The sequence below is a fragment of the Argentina silus genome (assembly GCF_951799395.1).
Source record: "Argentina silus genome assembly, chromosome: 10".
In the NCBI taxonomy this organism is placed as follows: Eukaryota; Metazoa; Chordata; class Actinopteri; order Argentiniformes; family Argentinidae; genus Argentina; species Argentina silus.
Window position 1 is genome coordinate 21,814,043 of NC_139664.1, and position 22,378 is coordinate 21,836,420.

Here is a 22,378-nt window from a genome sequence, read left to right on the forward strand (position 1 = left end):
GAGCAGCACAGCTACATAGTCTTTGAAGTCTGCATCATAAGTGAGGTGTGTCCATTCTATACATGACATTTCTATCTGCAATGTTCTGAATATGGCTTCCTATTGTGTGAGCCAATAGGAAGCCTGCCCCCATGTTCCTACATACATCACAGACGGTGAGGTAAAAAGAATAAGAAAAAGATAAAACAGAATGTGCTGCCCTCCATGGCCACACTGAAAATGTAAAAAACATTTAACAGACGCTTTTATCCAAAGCGTCTTACATTTGTCTAAGTAAGTGAATCATCTATACATCAGTCATCATAAGAAAAACAAATCTATGCTTGGACCAGGGGCCATTGGCAGTCACAATGCTAGAAGAAGGAAGAATTGCTTTCTTTTTTTTCCTTTTTATTATTTACAGGGGGGTAGTGGGGATGAAGAGGTCTTTAGGAGGGACAGTCAAGATGTAGCCTGAAGAGATGGGTCTTCAGTCTATGGCGGGAGATAGGTCGTGACCCTGCAGTCCTGACAGCAGTGGGAAGTTTGTTCCACCAGCGGGGTGCCAGTACAGTGAAAAGCTGTGACCGAATAGCGCAACTGCTGCATCCACGTAGAGGCGGCGGTGCCAGGCGGCCAGCCGAGGTGGAAGAGCGGAGTGATAAGGCAGGGATTTGGGGGCTGATCATTGCGTGGTGTAAACATTTTATAGTGGTAAATATGTGCATATGCTTAGAAACAAACCAATATTGACAATATTTTTAAATGCAATTTTAGAGCCCAAAACTACAAAATTCAATTTCTTCCACCGAATGTCATCTCAGCATATCTGCTTGCTAACATCTACCTAAATACCTTTAAAGCAACACAAGTGTGGTAATTAATGAGATGAGATTTAAACACAAAAAAATAGTTTTCCAAATTGTTTTAATACTTCAACTGTTATTTTAAACACATCAGATGATAACATGTTATGTCTAAAAGCAGCCTTCTGATTTTGCTATTTGTTTCCATACAAAAATGTATATGTTGAATTTTCTCAAAGAGCATATTTGTTTTGATTGTCTTGCTTTGCAACCGAATTATATCGCTAATACACTAATGAATATACACCTTTTAGTGTAGAATAGAGCTGCATTTTAAAGAACACTTCTCATCAAGGATGGAAACATTACAGAGATAATCAGATGTTTGGCACTATAAAAACACAGTACCTTCAGGTATTGCTTTTGGTTTCTTCCGTTTCAAGGTTTTGCACAAGTCTGATTTCAGATAGATAAGGAGGTGAATAGGATTACATATTCCTTAACATTGTCATAATCCAAAACATTAACATTAACATTGCATCAACACTGTCAGAAGGTAATTATCACTGGTACCAAGTGCTTTAAAACAATCAAAATTAGGGTAGCATATCCGGCACAAAATCAAATCATATTCACAGATTATGTACATGCAGCCTATGCAGTAGGCTATATCTCACATTTCATTTGGGGAATTTACTATATATATCACTGCAAGGTAGTGTTGTGAAATGGAAGGTTCAACATACATTTTGTGACAATAAACAATCATTCAGTGAATTATTGCATGTCTAGTAATAGCACATTAAAACTTTTCATTATCTTCAAACTGCTCCTTGAATATATAAATGCATCACTACATATCGTTCAATATAGGTTGTTGTTATCTAATGGTGAAATGTACCAATACAACATACAGTATAATGCAAACACACACACACTTTTCATCTAGGTGCCAAACAGAACTGTGCAGGCTTACTTTAAAAAAAGGTTTGCCCTCCAAATAGAACTGAACTCCACTAGAACATCAATGGAAAAACATGCATACCCATATCACCGCAGGCATGGTTTGCTTCTGTACCATAGTAAAAAAAAAAAAAAAAAAGACCCTTGTTTGAAACTTGAATTTACCAATCCGGAGGAGCAATCTTTTCTTAGACACCTTCAGGATGATCAATAACTTTTGATGTATTTTTAAGGATGACTTTTTGTTATCAACCTCAGTGAAAACTAATTTCATGAACAGTAAAATCATACCAAAATGTAATGTTTGCCAATATGCTGATTAGAAATGTGTTTGAACATGCCAGTTACTGTGCTGCGAATAGGTTCATTGTGTACGGCAATTTCAAGTTGTCCGAAATATCTGAAATCCTGAGATGCTACACTATATTTGTATATTTTCAGCCACTAAATGAGCGCTCACAAGCCAAAAACAAAACAAAAATCCTGTTGCATCTAAAGGATAACAGAATTCTTCAGCAACTTTTTCCTGACTTCCCACTAAATCATTTTCAAGGACTGTCATAACTGACCACAATCCTCTGAATGAGTGAAAAACAATCCCCTCTAAAATACCTACAATTCCATTATCTTGTCCTGAAAATGGAAACCAGTGTTCCCAGTCCCTGTTCTTTCCAGCTGTACTTCACAACCCTGCATATTCAGAAAACACTCGAAACTCACTTTCAAAGGACATTGAGCAGATTTGCGGCGTTTTTCTTTTTTTGTCCAGCTCCTGTGCTCAACTGGATTTGCAGAAATGCTCTCCTTTAAAGAGGAACTGAAGCTAAAAAACAACGGTCAATGAACCCAGTATTTTCATGGGTCCATGTTTTTTATTCTTTTCCGAGAACAGAGTGATTGGCGGTGAACTGTGACATCCCAATTCACCCTGATAAGGTTTGATGGTTGTGCTTTGGCTGGAACATCAAACCACACCTCACAGAAACACAATCTCCTTCTCAGTTGCACTTTAGAAACAGAGGAGGAAAATCAAGGCAGAGTAAGCCAGTGCAGTCCCTTTAAGAAAGAACTCTCTGGCCATCCAGGTGTTTATAATAAGATGTGGGGTGAAATGGGATGACCGGCAGTAAGTGTGAACATGGCTAAGACGTCAGTGCCCCAACACGTTCTCTTCCTCCTCGTCGGCCATCTTGCTAAACTTTTCCACAAGGGCCTCTTCGCTGATATTGGGCAACCCATTGTCCAGAGGACATCCCTCCACCAGACTGTTCATGGGGGTGGGAGGAAAGTGGGAGTCTTCCTCTATCCCAGCGTCCACAAGGTTCTCTAAGTTCCCACAATGCTCCCTGTCCCTGAGGAAGTCTTTGATGATGGGCAGGACCTTCTTGCGGGAGGCCAGCGTGTTGCCCTGGAGATAGGCATCGATGTCTGAATAGGGGCTACTCATAGGAGACAGGCTCAATCTGGGGTTCTGGGCTTGCTCCAATGCTCGGCTTATCTGCAAGAACATAGAAAACACAATGAAGGCCTTCCAAGTTGATGGCAATGAAACAGTCTGCTTAAACATTTTTTTAGTAATTTAAATAGTGCTCTATTTACCAACACTGTAATACTGATCATAGTGAATAGTTTGATGAAAATTGGCATTGGTATCAACTAAGAATATTTTATTTGATTATAGTTATCATGATGTATAGCTTTAGTGTACACTTTGCCTATCCACAGGAGGTACTTGGGAAGACTTATAAGAGCATAGGCCTAATGGTAAAATGATCATGAGGGGGAAAATTGGCAGAGAAGAATATGATTGGATTAAGTAATAAAAAATGTTGAGCACCACTGATTTAGATGTAGACACTCCTCTGTCAGGCACTCCTCTCTGACACTGGAGTTGACTGTCAGTACAGCTCTATTCTGGCTGAGTTCGTACAGTATAGGAAACAGGAGTCATGTAGTTCCTACCTCCTCCCTGTAGAGGGTGCTGGAACTGTAGACAGCCAGCTGTCTGAAGGGCTTGCTGTTATTCTTGAAAGAGATAGTCATAGCCACCAACAGATTGTAACTGTGTTTGTGGCAAAACTCACACAGCTCCTGCTGTAAGCTTTGTCTCTGGAGAAAAGCCTGTGGGATGACATGTATTGATAATTGAGTGAGTTTATTTGGTGGTGAAGAAGGTGTGGTCTCTACGAGCTATACAGGAAGACCTTTGGAGTTTAGTGTGCTTTCCCCCGCAGATCACACACTCCAGAAAGGTTCATACATATAAACATCGGGTCTCCAATAGACTCATACATACAGAAGTGCAAGTACACTCCTTGTTCACATGAACACAAAGACAGACACAGACACACCCTGTCTCAATCATATCATTTCTATTTTTGAAAGACTGGCAGTGTGTGGTTTGTGGGTGGTTCCACCCGATTTGTCATGTGGTATGTGTGCTCTTCATGAATTGGCTGCAACATTCCAGTGTTCATGATTTGAGTGACTGCACAGGGTGTGTGTGTGTGGCAGTAACACAGGGAGAGCCACTGATAACGCAGGGTCTTACAAAGAGGTCACAGGTTAGTATATTTCTTTTCTGAACATGTATTATATCAGCGGTGGGGTTTGAAGATGAAAACTAGCAAGGGCAGTGCACTTGTACACATCTGCTGCAAAGCAGAGTCATTTGTTTAAACAGACGACTGTGTTTTTCATATATTCACAATGAATTGCTATGATAACAGAGAAGTGAGCACAAGGTACAGTAAAAAACCTTTGTATGTCAATGATATTCAATGCCTAAGATGCACACCCACCTCCAAAGTCATGTATATGACACTGACTGCCAGGTTCAGACCTCCTCCTGACGCTGCTTTCATGTCTTTCAGGAGCATCTGCTCAGTGGTGAGACCTGTAACAGAGAGAGAGGAGTGTTCTAGTCAGGACAGGCAAGGTGTACGGACATGTGTATGCTATACTGGTGTGTGTGAAATGTGAACAAATGTCATTTCCTTTTCGGAACATTTCATCTCTTGCTTCGGTATCAGTTCTGAGGTACTGTACCTGACACGTCGAACTTGGCATTCTGCAGGGACTGGAAGAGGGCACCCCTCGGTGGAAGATTAGGGAAGCGCATCTCCAGGAGGACAGCATACTGGCTATCTTTGGGGGTGACCTTCCCTGCTTCGGGGGCCATGTTCACACAATCTAAGACTATGGTGCCTGCAGTCACAGAAAACAAGGCTTCATTTACACCAATGTATGCAATAAAGAAGACAATTCTGTTGTTTTCACACAGTGAAAAGGGGAGGTCTGACAGTCGTCTGCATAAGCCTTCATAATGGGCCTGAGCGGTAAAACGCTATTAATAATTATCTTCTTTTTTTTGTTGTTGATTCGATAATGATAAAGATGTTATGGCTGTTATAGTGGTAAAGAGCTGTGTGTGTGTGTGAAGCAGCAGCACTTTAAATGTCCAAGACAAATTTCCCTCTGAGGACAATTAGTATATCCTATCTTAGTTTAATACAGTATATAAACAGTATGGCTTTTCCAAAGACAATTGATAACAAGCAACACTTTGTTTTATCGTCAAGTCTTGTGCCAACTACACAACCTGTCTTTCTCAGTGGTGCTAGGCCTATCGACTTTTGACCATTTTCTAGAAGGGTTTCTCTTTTTAAATTTCATGCATACAGAATAACAGATACAGATAGTGACCTCTTAATCATGCCTACTACCTATCATGCCTATTTTTGGTTGCCTGGTATTGCCTTGAGACATTTGAACCCTCTGGTTTCTTCAGGCTTCAGTCATATTATTTAAATATGTGTGTTGTTTTTTTAAATGCAAGTACACACAATTGTCAGACAGTACACAGTTGTACTCAACAAGAAATGGAAAAAAGTTGGAGCGAGTTGGATCTACGTCTGGATACAGCCTGGCAAGCTTGCTCTTAGAAAGATGGAGTCTGGAATACTTTAAATTGAAGCAAACAATGTCTGATGCAAATAGATGTTGAATGTATCCTCTCAATTGCATCTGAGAGCTCACAATCAAAGTCCTCCTCCCATAATTCCTTGAGGTGGTTAAGGAACGGGGAGGAAACCATTTTAATAGTGCTATACAGCCTAGATACAAGTCCCCTTTGCCGTGGATGCATATCTAAACACTCTTCGGCTAAACACTTTTCAGCCACTAGGTGGGAGTGATGGGAAAGAAGAGAAATGCTTTTTTTAACAAAGTTGTGAACCGGTAAGTACGTAAACCTGTAAAATGTGAGTGTGGGATATTGCATCCTCTCACTAATTGTTCAAAAGACAAACAAATTGTCCTGAAAAAGATCCTTTACCCGTTTCAGTCCATTCCTGAACCATAGCTGGAATGCTGCATCTATGAGTGAGGGTGGAAAAAGGGCATTAGCCATAATTGGGAGAGAGGGCAAAGCCTGTCTGTGTTTGAAACGGGTCCTGAACAAACTGGGACCATATCCTGAGATGAGCTATGGAAAAAGAGTGATTGTTGCCTGCAGACTCCAGGGAGACCAACCGTGCATCCAGTGCCTCACTGTTGCCGTTAGCATTATCGCTGGCTAATTTCAGTTCCACCCTCAAATGGTCAACCTGGTTTCATATTTCGGTGGATTGGCTCTCCCCTTTTTCGTAGATTCTGGCGAGTAGTTCAGCCTTCAGCTTGTCGATAGCATCTTGGCTGGGTTCCAGTGAAGGTGCATTCGCATTTGGGCTAGCAGGAATAACATCACTCCTGCTGCAAGCACGTGTCAGGCATTTTTCGTTTGTTAATATAGAAGTAGAATCCAAATATAAAGCCAAATGAATGGTTGTGGGTCTGCTGAGTGGTGTTCTAGATAAATTCATGTGTAAATAGCTTCACTATCAAATAATAATTCTAGCAAGCTCAGAGAAAACCCATCCTCACATGGCACCGCTCAGACATTATTTAATGTTCATTGTGATAATTATCGTTATCGACCAATATGAAAAAATACATCAAGATAACATTTTTGGCCACATCGCCCAGCCCTTCTTCATAGAACAATGTCCATATTTGTAATTTCGATTAGAGCAGGACAGATATATCAGAGCACTGATATTATCGGCCTTTTACAGAAATATCTGTATTGGCATATATTCCTCCGATAATGCACCAAGGTGCATCAGTCTGACATTCCAAAATTATACAATCTGAGCAAATATTAGACATATATGGATTTTTATGAAAGAATAACATTGTTTCTTGGCATTTTCTGTTACTGGAGTGCCTACTGAAGTGGCTGAATTTAGCAAAGTAGCGTTAATTCGATTAATCAACCAATGTGACTCGTCTGTAATATGTACATCAGCAGTGGCTTCAATTACCGTATAAGAGCTGGGCCATCTGTTGGTCGAGGATCTCGGGGGCCTTCTGGAAGATGCGCTCGGTCACCAAGGTGACGCAGGATCCCACGGTCTCTATGGTAACAGGACAGGAGGGGGAGGGGGCTCTCTCCAAGCGGTGATGGTCTATCACGTCCACTACCACCTCCTCCAGGTCACTGTCGGAACTGCAAAAAAAGAAAACAATAATTGAATCCATTTATTGTTTTCTTATTGTACTAAACTTTGTTTAAATTTCTCTGATGAGATGCTATTCTGACGATGTCATGTTCGGATTCATTGGAAAGCAGTCTATTGGAGCTGCTGCTAACTGTCGGTAGCATAGAGAACACATTACCAGAGAGGCCTATGAGGACAACTCAGTGTAAAATCTAATCATGAAAATAGGCTGAAGATCGCAAAAGACAAATAAGTAGCAGCACAAATGACATATGATACAACATCTTGACCCTGACCTGGGCAGCACGTTGTGGTCCACCAGAGTGAGGGCCAGCCGCCCTGACAGCTGAAGACCCCGCAGGTCCACCTCATCTCGGAACAGCAGGTTATCCTGGGAGAGACCGCTCTCTCTCAGCAGGAAAACATTGTCTGTGCGCAGTGGGAATTCTCCCCGAGGAATATTCAGGACAGGCAGAGCAGTTTTCCCAGAGTCAAGTGTCTGGTAAGGGGAGAGAGAGGTATATGTGATCCGACTCTATATCCACTCCCTAACAGATGATATACATTGAGTTTATCGCTATCACAATACAATTCAGTTATTGCAGATATTAGGCCTCATTGAAAACGGATAGACTATGCCTGGCTGGATATGCACACGTGAAATGGCTGTCACTCCTTAATCACAATCAAAGATACCCGTTTGCTGACATGACAGGTCCAAGGAGATGAGGTTTTGCCGCATGAGCACCTTTACCTGTTCGACATGACGTATCCCAGTTTTGAAATAACAATGCAAATAACCGGCACCCTGAAATCTCCCAAAGGCATCTTAATATCGATAAAAATCATCTTTATACCCAAAGCTGTGCTGGAAAATGTTAGGTTACGGTATGTAACCCCAGTTCTCTGAAGCAGAATCTCACCAAATTGCCACTCTTTTCCAAGAGTCAGCCATGCAAAGCACTCCCAGCCTGTTCCAGGCATGATTGAATAGGGTTTCAGTGAACAGGGTATGCAGAGGTGCATATCCCATAGTGTGATGTCGAACCGAGTCGACTGAAAGAAAACTCAAAATAATTTTCTTAATTTTTTATTTAACCTTTATTTTACCAGGGGAATGCCAGTGAGATGACGAGACCTCTTTTTCAAGGGAGCCCTGGCTAAGAAAGCAGCAACACAGTTTAAAACAGCAAACATCATCGGTCCTCTGTGGCTCAGTAGGTAGAGCATGGCGCTAACAACGCTTAGGTTGTGGGTTTGATTCCTGCTGGGACCATTTATACTGAAATGTATGCACTCACTGCAATGTAAGTCGCTTTGGATAAAAGCGTCAGCTAAATGGCATATATATCTGCAGAGCAACACAACATACAAGCAACATATAAGCAAGCATATAAGCAAACACCAAGAGCACAAAAGGCAAAGCACACAAGCAACACACAGGATCCTATGTGCAACAGTAGACACACAAAAGCAACACACAATCAGCATCAAAAGGTATAAAAGCAAGACACAGAACACAACACACAAGCAAAACATCAAAGCACATAAAAAACTAAGCATGCAGTAACAGTAAACACCTCGCAGAAGCATAAGAAGACAGGAGGAAACAGGTCTAGTGGAAGCAGTTACAGACTCATATGGAGTCTGCCTCCATGTCCTTCACTAGACTTTTGAAAGCCCCGACCGGGATCAGCTCCTCAATTTGTAAGTCTGTCTGTAAGTGGTTCCAAGCTACAGGGGCGGCGAACCTAAAGGCCTGCTTCCCAAGTTCAGTGCGAACCTTAGGGACGTTAAGTAAAAGTGTGCCACTCAAACGCAAACAGTAATTACTAGTAATTATGGTAGAGCACATCACAATATTGCATAGTGTGCAGATAAACCAGAGAGTTGATTGGCTAAACTCAATAATTATAAAATGAAGAAAGGGAAATCTGGGTTTTTATTTTATGGGGTTTTGTGTCAGCACTACTGATATGCCTGAAAAGTAACAATGTAAGTAACTGAATATAAATCAAGGTCTTAACTCATGCTGGCCCTTGCTAAATGCATTTTTTAATGCATTAAAAAGAGCAAGCGCCATTCTCAGTAGGGTGTGAATTGAATAGCTCTTTCTTACTCTTACCTTGGACAGAAAGTATGCGTACGCCAGGGCTGACACCATGGAGTCAAGGTCGCAGGCTTCGTTCCCCAGGACCACGTGGAACCCAGGGTTGTCCTCTGCGTTCCCCTAGGATGCACAAGGTTAGTACCTCTGGTTATCCATACTGTATTGCTGTATTCCATATCAGCCTCTAGACTAGCCCGCACTCACTAGTCACTCTTGTGGATCTGATAGATGTAAACAACATGGCTATGTACAGTGCCTATGAAGTCGACACATCCGGCACAATTTTCACATTTTGTTGCATGATGTCACCAACTCTAGCTCTTACTCCTTGTCCTCTTTTTTCTTTGTTGTGAACTAAAGCATTAGATCACTTTGATTAATGATTAATAGATGTATCTGTCCTAAATGTATGTGATAGTGGAGGGTGAACAAAGACCCTGTGGCGATGACAAAAGCCCCACCATGTGATAGTTAGCAGTTGGCTTCTGTTCATTCAGAGAGGCAATTACAAACATACTGCTCAACCAAAATCTACAGTAGATACCGTACAGTCTGATACCGACATGTGAAACAGCCTACAAGTCTTGAGGGGAGGAAGAAGTGTGATATGACAATAGTATATGAATTCCAAATTATTCTTCCATCCTGCCTGTATCTTTTATATCATGTCCTCTTCACTGTCTCTACCAACAGTCTCCTTTTATTTTTTGCACGTATATGTTTAGTGTCAGACAGGTGAGAGTAAATTACCGGGGGCATCATTACCCATATTGTTCTGTCACCTTTGTTTTCAGATCAGTGCAGATGAAAGAGGAAACAAGAATAAGAAGACAACTGTACCCTTTTACTTTCTACCCCTCCCGATCCCCAGGGTGCACACACTAGAATGATACACTTGCACTAAAAGCACTCTGTGTGTTTGTTTAATGTTGACTGTGTGTGTGTGTGTGTGTGCGCGCGCGCGCGCATGCGTCTATTGCCAGACTTCTTCACCATCTCCCCTCTGTACTTTCAGACCACTCTAAAATGTAATCTCTAAAACTTTAAAACTCTAATCAACAAATCACTCAATAAGTTGAATTCAGTACATGATAATAGTTCATGTAATTTTGGAATTAATATCTTTGTTTTTATAGGGTCTCTGATTTGCATAGGAATCAATTACACACTGTGTGGATCAGGTTGTCATTACAAACTGAACAAATGGAGAGGAACAAAACTGCTCAGGAATGCGACCCTGAGGCCTGGGGAAACTTACAAAAACCTACAAAGTTGAAAGATGGAGAGGAAAAAGCACAGTCGATGGGACAACATCATCTCAGTCACTCCACAAAATTGGTCTACAACCAAGTAGCCAAAAAGAATCCCTTAATGGAAAATAATCTCTCTCATATCCATAATTGTGTTTGCAACAATGAATTCAAGTGACACAGCAAAGAAAGTGGCTGAAAATGTGTTTATTTGGTTTTACTACAAAGCATTAAGTTTGGTGCAAATCCAGCACATGCAATGCAGTTTCTGCACCATGTCTCATGTGAAGAATAGTGGTAGCTGCATCAAGTTATGGGTATGTTTGTCACCAGCAGGGACTGGGGAGTTTGTCAGTATCAAGAGAAAATTATTAAATTTGCTGAGTTGGTAGTGACATACCTAATCTACACAGTGTGTAATTGATTCCTATGCAAATCAAAGACCCTATGAAAACATGGATATTAATTCCAGAATGACATGAACTATTATCCTCGCATTAAGATGGCCTCAATTCAACTTATTGAGTGATTTGTTGATGACATTTTTGCATTTTAACTAATTTTAAGAGTGTCATAGGAAAGGGTCTGAATACCCTAAGCGGGTGAAATAAGTATTGAACACGTCACAATTTTTCTCAGTACATATATTTCCAAAGGTGCTATTGACATGACATTTTCACCAGATGTTGGTAACAACCCAAGTAATCCATACATACAAAGAAACCAAAAAAAATACGTTCAGAAATTAAGTTGTGTGTAATAATGTGAAATGACACAGGGAAAAAGTATTGAACACATGAAGAAAGGGAGGTGCAAAAAGGCATGGAAAGCCAAGACAACAATTGAAATCTATCAGTAATTAAAAGGCAATCCAGCCCCCAGCAAATTAATATCAGCTGGTTCAGTCCCAACTGATGGTCTACAAAAAGGTGTCATTGCCAAGGTGTCACACAAGACACATCTCATGATGGGTAAAAGCAAAGAGCTGTCTCAAGACCTTCGCAACCTAATTGTTGCAAGACATAACGATGGCATTGGTTACAGGCGCATTTCTAAGCTTCTGAATGTTCCAGTGAGCACTGTTGGGGCCATAATACGGAAGTGGAAAGACAATCATTTCACCATAAATTTGCCTCGATCAGGTGCTCCTCGCAAGATTTCTGACAGAGGAGTGAAAAGAATAATCAGAAGAGTTGTCCAAGAGCCAAGGACCACTTGTGGAGAGCTTCAAAAAGACCTGGAATTAGCAGGTACTGTTGTCTCAAAGAAAACAGTAAGTAATGCACTCCACCGCCATGGCCTGTATGCACGCTCACCACGCAAGACTCCATTGCTGAAAAAAAAGCATGTTGAAGCTCGTTTAAAGTTTGCTGCACAACATTTGGAAAAGCCAGTGAAATACTGGGAGAATATAGTGTGGTCAGATGAGAGCAAAATTGAACTGTTTGGATGTCATAATACACACCATGTTTGGAGGAGAAATGGCACTGCACATCACCCTAAAAACATCATACCAACAGTATTGGAGGTGGGAACATCATGGTGTGGGGCTGCTTTTCAGTAAATGGTACTGGCAAACTTCACATAATCGAAGGAAGGATGAATGGGCAAATTTAGAGACATTCTTGACCAAAATCTGCTGCCATCTACCAGGATGATGAAGATGAAACGAGGGTGGACATTTCAGCAAGACAATGAGCCCAAACACACAGCCAAGGAAATTCTCAATTGTTTTCAAAGAAAGAAAATAAAGCTGCTAGAATGGCCCAGCCAATCACCTGACTTAAATCCCATTGAAAATCTATGGAAAGAACTGAAGATCAAGATTCATAGAAGAGGCCCACAGAACCTTCAAGATTTGAAGTCAAAGTCAAAGTCAAAGTGGCTTTATTGTCAATTCTTCACATGTCAAGACATACAAAGGAATCGAGAGGACGTTTCTCACTCTCCCACGGTGAGACAGATAAAGTGCCCAGGCACAACAGATAACACATACTAAAAGTAAAACATTCAATAAAAATAATTTAAACAGTGCAAAAAGAGCAGTCGGTAAAGACAGTAAGTAGCAGCCAGATACTGTGTATTCTGTATAAAAAAATAATAGTGCAATAGTGCATTGTAGCAATAGAATAGTGGATTGTCCAGAGTCCGTAGTGTTTTTTTTTTTTTGGGGGGGGGGGGGGGGGGCTGAAGGGTTGGGAGGGGGGGGTGGTGGTTTCAGCTTCTTGACAGCTTGGAGGATGTGGCTGGGGGAAGTGAGGGGAGAGAATTTAGCTTCCTGACAGCTTGGGGTATGAAGCTTTTCGTGAGTCTGGTGGTGTGGGCACGGAGGCTCCTATACCTTCTTCCAGAAGGCAGGAGGCTGAACAGACTGTGTGCGGGGTGGCTTGCGTCGCTCACAATCGAGGTAGCTTTGCGGGTGAGGCGGGTGGAGTAAGTCTCTTGCAGGGAAGGGAGTGGGGCACCAATGATCTTAGCAGCTGTGTTCACAATGCGTTGCAGTGCTTTCCTACTGTGTTCGGTGCAGCTACCGCCCCACACAGTGATGCAGCTGGACAGGATGCTTTCAATGGTGCCTCGGTAGAATGTTGTCAGGATAGGTGTGGGAGCTTTCGCTCGCTTCAGCTTGCGGAGGAAGTAGAGGCGCCGCTGGGCTGTCTTCGCCAGTGATGCGGTGTTGGTGGTCCAGGAGAGGTCCTCACTGATGTGCACCCCCAGGAATTTGGTGCTGCTCACTCTCTCCACAGCAGCACCATCGATGGTCAGTGGTGGGTGTTCGGTGTGCCCTCTCCGGAAGTCGACCACAATCTCCTTCGTTTTGCTGACATTCAGCAGGAGGTTGTTGTCTCTGCACCACGTGGTCAGAAGGTTGACCTCCTTTCTGTAGTGGGTCTCGTCGTTCTTGGAGATGAGACCCACCAGAGTTGTGTCGTCCGCAAACTTCACCATGTGATTGGTGCTGTGGGTTGATGTGCAGTCGTGAGTCAGCAGGGTGAAGAGCAGGGGACTGAGCACACAGCCTTGGGGGGCCCCTGTGCTGAGTGTGATGCTGCTCGAGGTGTTGTTGCCGACTCGTACTGCTTGTGGTCTCTCGCTGAGGAAGTCCAGCAGCCAGTTGCAGAGGGAGGTGTTGAGCCCCAGCTGGTCCAGTTTACAGATCAGTTGTTGCGGGATTATGGTGTTAAATGCTGAGCTAAAGTCTATGAAAAGCATTCTCACATATGAGTCTGCTTTTTCCAGGTGGGTGAGGGCTGGGTGGAGAGCAGAGCAGATTGCGTCCTCTGTGGAACGTTTTGCTCGGTATGCAAACTGAAAGGGGTCCAGGGTGGGGGGGAGGATGGACTTAATGTGAGACATGACTAGCCGTTCAAAGCACTTCATGATGATGGGGGTCAGTGCTACAGGGCGATAGTCATTGAAGCAGGATGGAGCGGATTTCTTTGGCACAGGTATGATGATGGAGGTCTTGAAATGTGATGGGACAGCAGCTTGACGCAAAGAAGTGTTAAAGATGTCCGTGAAGACATCCTTAAGCTCCTCTGCGCAGTCCCTCAGCACACGGCCTGGGATGTTGTCTGGGCCTGTTGCTTTGCGGGGGTTGATGGTAAAGAGTGTCCTCTTCACACTGGCAGCAGACAGGCACAGGACCTGATCGTGGGGGGGGGGAGGGGTTTTCTGTGGGCTTGTAGTGTTTGTTGCTTCAAACCGTGCAAAGAAGCTGTTGAGGTTGTTGAGCAGAGAGATGTTGTTGTCGCAGGTCTGTGGCGCGGGCTTGTAGTCCGTTATGGTCTGAATGCCCTGCCACAGGCTCCGCGTGTCTCTGCTGTCCTTGAAGTGGCAGGTAATCTTGTTGGTGTAGTCCCGTTTTGCTTTCCTGATGCCACGGGACAGGCTGGCTCTCGCTGTTCTTAGGCCATTTTCATCCCCGGCTCTGAAGGCTTTGTCTCTGGCCCTCAGCAGCCGATGGACTGCCCCTGTCAGCCATGGCTTCTGGTTAGCCCGAGTGATGATGGTCTTTTTGTGGGTCACATCATCAGAGCACTTACGGATGTAGGAGAGGACAGTGTCTGTGAGCTCCTCATTGTCCGTATGGTTGTTCTGTGTGGCTGCTTGCTTGAACATGTCCCAGTCTGTTGTTGCAAGACAGTCCTTGAGAGCAGACCTGGACCCCTCCGGCCACACAGTTATCTCTTTCCGGACCGGTTTTCCGACTTTCACTCTGGGCCTATATGCTGGCATTAGCATGACAGTGATGTGATCAGAGAGTCCGATGTGGGGGAGGGGGGAGGCCTTGTATGCTCCTTTGTGAGAAGTGTAGACCAAGTCCAAGGTGTTTTCCCCTCTTGTTGGGAAATTGACATGCTGATGGAGTTTTGGTAGGACAGTCTTAAGGTCAGCATGATTAAAATCTCCAGCGAGGATGGTAAATCCATCTGGGTGTGCTGTCTGTTGTTCACTGATGGCCTGGTACAGTTCACAAAGTGCCGCATTCCTGTCACTGTTGCTGGAGGTTGGAGGGATGTATACTGCGGCTAGCAAGACCGCAGTAAACTCCCTCGGCAGATAGAAAGGACGGCACTTTATGATCATAAACTCCGCCAGTGGTGAACAGTGTCTGCATACTACCACAGCGTCCCGGCACCACGCATCACGAATGTAAACACAAACTCCGCCGCCACGCTGTTTACCTCCGTTGACGAGGGCTCTGTCCGCTCGATAGCATGTCAGCTGCTCAAGTTGTACAGCGGAGTCGGGGATGTTGTCGTTCAGCCATGTTTCAGTGAAAACAAGTACACAGCAGTTACTCACTGTCCGATTCGCTGACCTCAGCAGTCGTATATGATCCATTTTGTTGTCCAAGGATCGTACGTTGGCCAGGATGATGGATGGTATGGCTGGGCGAGTTGGACTAGCCGCTAGCCTAGCCCGGATACCTCCGCGCTTGCCCCTCTTCTGCTTCCTCGCGCACCGCTTCCGACCTCTCCTTTCCGGGGGAGTGGTGGCAGTCGAGTCGAGTCGGGTCGGGTCGGGTCGAGTAGTCGCGGGCCGGCGAAGTAATCCGAGCTCTTTGAGTGTCTCTGTTGTGGTGTCCAAAACGTTGTAAATCTTGCTCTCGCAGATGTCTAGCAGAGCCTGTCGACTGTACTTGTATTTCGACGCAGACAGACGAGACGAACACGACAAACTTTCGGGCAAACACTTATTAAACAAACAAAACACCGCATTCTCTGGAGCGCGAGTGGTCGCTGCGTGTGCACGCGCCGCCATCTGTTGCCGCGCCGCCGAAGACTGTTTGTGTGGAAGAATGGGCCAAAATCACACCAGACTATGCATGCGACTAGGTTCTCCATACAGGAGGCGTCTTGAAGCTGTCATTACCAACAAAGGCTTTTGTACAAAGTATTAAATAAATATCAGTAAGCGTGTTCAATACTTTTTCCCTGTGTCATTTCACATTATTACACAACTTAATTTCTGAACTTATTTGTTTTGGTTTCTTTGTATGTATGGATTACTTGGGTTGTTACCAACATCTGGTGAAAATGTCATGTCAATAGCACCTATTTACTGAGAAAAATGGTGACGTGTTCAATACTTATTTCACCCGCTGTATGTACATGAGGTATTTCTGTATTTCAATTTTAATAAATGTACTGAAATTTCAAAAAATGTGTTTTCGCTTTGTCATTCTAAAGTATTGTGTGTGGATTGATGGCAAATTCTTTTAATTTAATCCATTTTAAGTTGAGTCTATAACAGAACAACATTTTGAAAAAGTGAAGGGGTCTGAATAATTTCCGAAGGCACTGTATATACAATTTTGAAAAAGTAATGTTGATCTTTAAAATGTACATATTGGTGCAATTACATGTAATAATTTTACACATGCCTATTATATTTGTATAAACTGGACTGTACAGAAACATTGTTCAATCATTTCAATTAATCTCTGGTACCACTCTACTCAAGAACACTTCTAGAACATAGATCAGGTGAGTGAGTCTAAAGCAATGTCTTAGCAAATGGCTCTTTACTCTGGCCATACAGCTCAAAGTGTCCTATCTGAACTGAATAGGACACATTATGGACTGTACAAAAATATTTTTCAATCATTTCAATTAATCTGATACCACTAAGGTGGGTCAAGAGCAGCATTGGTTAAAGAGCCATGGATAGGTACTGTTTAAAAAAATAAAATAATAATAATGGGGGGGGGGGGTCGTGCAGACACGTGATGTTCTGATAGCTACAACATGCTTTCAACATCTTGGGGGAGGGGGGGGGGACGTTTGCTAGCTCACTGAAAATGACATGCGACATCACGCACACGATGACAACAGTTTGACAACATGCGGCTTACTCAGAATGTCATGTCATGATTCAGTAAAACACACCAAACAAGCTAGCGAGTTAGCTAGCTAACAAACTAAAAATAGATGAAGCACAACTGAGCCCACATGCGGGACCTTATCATGAAACGTGGCATAGAACTAATGACGAGATAACTAATAACATGCATGTTTCGTGATGAATGTGACCCTCGAGAAACGTTACCTTCAGCACATCGCTGCAGCTCCGTAGGAAAGTCTCCATGCTTTGTTGTCACCTGTGCACTCCTTAGCACCCAACACGTGATCTGTGTTCTCTGAGCTACAATGGTGGAACTCCGCCCACCTCCTTCCGGTCAATGCAAATACATGTAAATGAGGATTTCTTCTAAATAAAAGCGCTCACGTTAAACTTGTTTAAGCATTTAGAAATACTAAATATGGATAAAGAAACCACAAATGATATGTAACTGTATCTGGGAATAAACATGTAATTACCCTTATGAAAAACTGCACTGCATAGCATAGCGGACACATAATGGACTTTACACAAATAATATTCCAAGGCTAGAACATGATTTTTACTTAAGTGGGTTTCAACCTGAGGGGTGTCATACAAAGAATGACTGGCCCTTTACTGTATCCCAACAGTTAAAAGTGCCACCTCCAGATTGCATAGGGAACACATAATGGACTACACTAAATATTTTTCCAGACTAAACATGATTTTTACTACCACTGTACTCAACAACACTTCTAGTATATAGGCCTAGTATTACTGAACACTGATTTGGATAAATCCATTCCCGAAGTTTAGCCTACTCTATATTGAGGTGACGAACGGCAATTAAGATACCGGTAGGCATTTTTTGTTTGACATTTGTTCACAGTTCAGCGAATGAGTGTGTTAGCTTTCTTTTCAGCCAGTTAGCTTTTTAGCCAATTAGCTAGCCTGTGACTTTACACTTGGTGCAGTTACTCGGCCGATTTCAACAGCCTTCAGAACTCAAAATATGTTTCGTGGTTAAGCGACTGAAAATGATGCAGCAAGTCACATGATTTGTTAAGATAAACCATACAATTCGGAAAACACGTTTGCAAATTATGTAACTAAATGCAGTACATCTTAGCGACTGGTCGTCATTTATGATGGGGGGGGTGGGGGGGGGGCTAGCCTCAACCTATAGGGATTTTCCAAAACGATGTTCGTATGCCTGATAATCACGAAACTTTACGCATTTACGCATTTAGGGTGAATCTAGATTTAGTTTGACCACAACACACCATAACTCATATGCCATGGACTAAACCATTTTAATTACTTTTATAATTATCTCCACTCGTTGATCATGCCATATTTAGGCTACCGGTAGGTATCCGCTGTGTGCTTGTAAACGTTCTTTACCAAGTTCACAAGTTCTTTACCAAGTTCACAAGTTCTTTACCAAGCCATGGACTTTTTCTAAATGAAGAAGACTGTATGTGCTATTACAGAGGGAAGTGAGAGTGTCCCCGTTATTAATAAACGGCTTGCTTCATTCACAGGCTTCATTCCATGCATTCTCCTTTTATAGAGGGGCGCTGCATCATTCGTAGGTGACAACATGTTTACTGTACACTTGTTATCTTGAATTTTGGGGACTGGAACCTTGCGTTTTTGGCGGGGTTGGTCTGGAGCAGCCATAACCTACCCTACCTTACCCAAATGACACCCGGCTATTCATGGCATGGTGCTGAAATGGATCCTTTTCATGAATCCAAAGACACTACATTCCTTGGAGAGAACAAGAATTGAGTAAAATACAAACAATACATTTTTGAAAAGATGGGTTTTGAGGGAGCTTTTGAAGGAGGAGAGCGTGCTGGATTCTTTGATGTGGTTTGGGAGAGTGTTCCAAAGAGTGGGGGCTGCAGCGAAGAGAGCTACGTCCAGAGGTTGGCATCAGCTTACCGGACACTGCGGGTAAGGGTTTGCTGGAGGAGAAGGGTGTGTCAGAGAGGTAGGAGGGTGCCATATTGTTGAGGGAGTGGGTCTCTGCAGTGGGTTCTAGTGAGCAGGCGGGCACCTGAGTTCTGAACGTATTGGAGTCTGTTGAGGACTCTGTTGGTGGCCACAAATACAACACTGTTGCAGTGGTCCAGCCTGTAGGTAACAAATGCATGAATGAGGATCACTGCATCACTGAAGGACAGGGAGGGCCCCTGTCCTTAACCCTAACCCTAAGACGGGCAACATTCCTGAGGTGGAAGAAGGCAGTTTTAGCCATGTGTTTGATATTTATGTATTTATTTATGCCATTCTCCATTATGATTGATTTATTGTTTTATTGTTCTATCTTTTTTTTGCTATTTTGTTAATATTTTGTTTTTTGTATTTTTTTTGTTAATATTTTGCTTTTATATATATATAGTTGTTTTTAATGTCCCATGCACCTACCTCACCAAGTTAATTTCCTGTATGTGCAAATATACTTGGCCAAATAAAATAATTCTGATTCTGATGCTGATGTCATTGAAATATTAGACTTATTTACTTTTTTAACATTCCAGTTATTAAGATATAAGATAATTATATTTATACAAAAATGCCATGCTTTTTAAATAAAATTCTTATTTACAGTACTGTTTTCAGTTGTCTGTTTTTAGTTAAGAACCGACAGGATTAAGATGCACTGTAAACCTGGAACATGTGTAAATAGTTTTTAAACCTCTCGTTTTGGGCCTGGATGGTCAATGTATAGTGATACAAAAATAATCTATGAACTGAATAAATGTTTTACGTGATTCAGCCGCACTAGTTTATCGGCGCCAATATTTTGAAGCGTCAGTACTTTCACTTTCACTTTCTAGGTTGGCTCGATCGCGTGCCCTTGGCGTGGGCTCAGTTGAATCCCCACGCACACGCAACACACGCACAGACTGCAGGGCTATAAGCGGGAGAAGCTCACATAAATTAGAATGAAACAAGCAAGCTTTAAATCAAGCTCGTAACCGAAGTCTATTCTCTTGAATAAACAAATGTTAAATCAAAGATACGTCTTGATCATGTGGATAACATTCTTAGTTTGACAGGGAATGACCGTTTTAATCTGGTATTTCTTGCCTGTATGCGGATGATGAAAGAAATACAACCCTGCCCCTTTGCCCAGCCACTCACAAAGTGCCCTCCTGGATGCTGGTTTCCTTGTGTTTTATTGCCACCAGGGGTTTTTCTCCATGCTTGCTTTTTCATGTCAGCAAACACCGCCTGATGGCTGATACTGGAAATGGTATAGAACTACTGAATCCACTGAATGACCAGGTAGTCATACTTCAGCTTCTGAGGAGTTTCTCACAGAGGAGGTCAGACTCTCTTCAGGGAGAGAGGGTCGACTAGACCAGTGGTTCTCAAATGGGGGTACGCGTACCCCTAGGGGTACGTTGGAGTACTGCAGGGGGTACTCAGAAACATTTGGTACTTTTTAAGGTATTGGTTATAGACAATTCTAAAATAATCCCACGTTAATAAAATCAGTTAAATCTGGGTACCAACATACAAGTTTGATAGCCTAAATCTTTATTTAAAAAAGCAATGAGCATATCACGTTTGGGACAATGACGTATGTCAACATTGATTGACGTATGTCAATCAAAACAATACTTTCGCGCCAGCTAGCTAACTGTATACATTTTTTTTCACCCTGACTAATTCTGAAAGCTAGATAATAGAAAATGGACAAGTGGTTAAAACGCAAATCTGACAGCAATGAGAAAGGAGAACCAGTGAAAAAGAAAGCTCATCCAGAAACGCCAAAATTGCATCAATATCAAGAAGAATGTTTTAATGGAATATATTTTTAATAGGATTCACCTCCACATGCTCTGAAAAATAATCTACAATATGCCTAATGAATTTTAATGGTGCATTATTATTATAATTATGGACCAGTTTCACACAAAACAATGTTATAACAAATTGCATTATGATGTCATAGATCATCGATTATGATGTCATCTACAGCTAACATTACAAAACTCAAAAGACACTGAACTTATGATCATTTCAAACAAAGCCATCGGAAAGGTCTATATGCTACTGCTAGTTTTGTTTTTTTATGCCAAGTGACCATGAACAAGATGAAACCCCTCAGTGTTCTGCATCAAATTAATTACCCTGGTATGTATTCAACTATTTAGATTTGTACTTCAACTCCACTTCCACATGTGTGACCAATTTGGTTGACCAATTCATTTTCACAAATAAGTCTGAAATATCTGGCAGAACCTGTGTGCAGGATTCATATACATCATATGATAATGAAATTCATGCATAGCTACCACAAGAACTGGCTAACTTGTTTTAATTGATGATGTTACTGTTGACAGCAGCAGCAGAATGTGTTCTGAAAGTCTTATTCTGGGTTCAGACATTAAGTCTTAGTGATCATGATACATTTTGGTGTAATTCACATGAGATACAAAGAAAATATTGGCTTTGATGTTGACTGAATTGAGTTCATTCAATATTCTTAGTAACAGATAAAGTGCATTAGTTCAGTTGCTGATACATAAAGAAATGCATTATGATGTCATAGATCAGAGATTATGATGTCATCTTCAGCCAACATTACAAAACTCAAAAGAAACTGAACTTATAATCATTTCAAACAAACACATCGGAAAGGTCTATCTGCTACATTATTTTTTTTATGTCAAGTGACCATGAACAACATGAAACCCCTCAGTGTTCTGCATCAGATTAATTACCCTGGTATGTATTCAAATATTTAGATGTGTATGAGAATTCAACAGTAACAACAACAAAAAGAACTTGCATTATGAGTAATCAACACAGACAGAAAAATGCAGTGCTTGCCATGAGAAAGTCAGAAGTAAAGTCATGAGGCAGGTTATGATTCAATGAAGTGGCCTGCCACTATCGGTTTAATAAGCAGCTCATGTTAACTCCACTTCCACCTGTGTGATATTTTGTCTTCTCAGCTGGATGTGTGTCCTTTCATTTTTCCTTCACCCCTGTGTTTTACTCCAATCATGGAGCAAACAGTCAGAGTGCCAATAGCTCCCCTCCATGCTCCTCCTCAAGCCTATTCCCCAATGATGTAGAGATGGTGAGCGACAGCTCCCAGTGCCCCATCCCATACCCCAACGACGTGGAGATGGTGAGCGACAGCTCCCAGTGCCCCATCCCATACCCAAACGATGTAGAGATGGTGAGCGACATGACGGCCTCTGACCCTCAAAGCTCCGTCCTCTTACATGTGCAGAGGCCTTCAGCCTCCAAAAAGAGGAAGAGGGAGGAATCACTGGGACACACCAGCAACTCCGAGGATGACACTCTCCCCAAGAAGCAGAGGAGGATCCTCCAACTTAGCCCCCGAAGACGCCAGAGATTCAGATGAAA

The 22,378-nt window shown here is 42.4% G+C and overlaps 1 protein-coding gene and 1 long non-coding RNA gene across 2 annotated transcripts; one reads left to right on the forward strand and one right to left on the reverse strand.

Annotated features, from left to right (window-relative positions):
- Positions 1 to 492: 492 nt before the first annotated feature.
- On the reverse strand, positions 493 to 17,251 carry LOC310810408 (exopolyphosphatase PRUNE1-like). Its single transcript, XM_083678159.1, has 8 exons — positions 17,204 to 17,251; positions 9,414 to 9,518; positions 7,585 to 7,787; positions 7,112 to 7,296; positions 4,797 to 4,955; positions 4,550 to 4,644; positions 3,711 to 3,869; positions 493 to 3,246 (listed from the first exon to the last, which is right to left on the reverse strand). Exons 1-8 carry the CDS (start codon positions 17,240 to 17,242, stop codon positions 2,899 to 2,901), a joined length of 1,293 nt encoding a protein of 430 aa, XP_083534285.1. The 5' UTR covers positions 17,243 to 17,251; the 3' UTR covers positions 493 to 2,898.
- On the forward strand, positions 4,143 to 4,945 carry LOC310810409. Its single transcript, XR_014554433.1, has 3 exons — positions 4,143 to 4,312; positions 4,622 to 4,686; positions 4,825 to 4,945. It is a non-coding gene; the product is annotated as an uncharacterized lncRNA (long non-coding RNA).
- Positions 17,252 to 22,378: the final 5,127 nt, after the last annotated feature.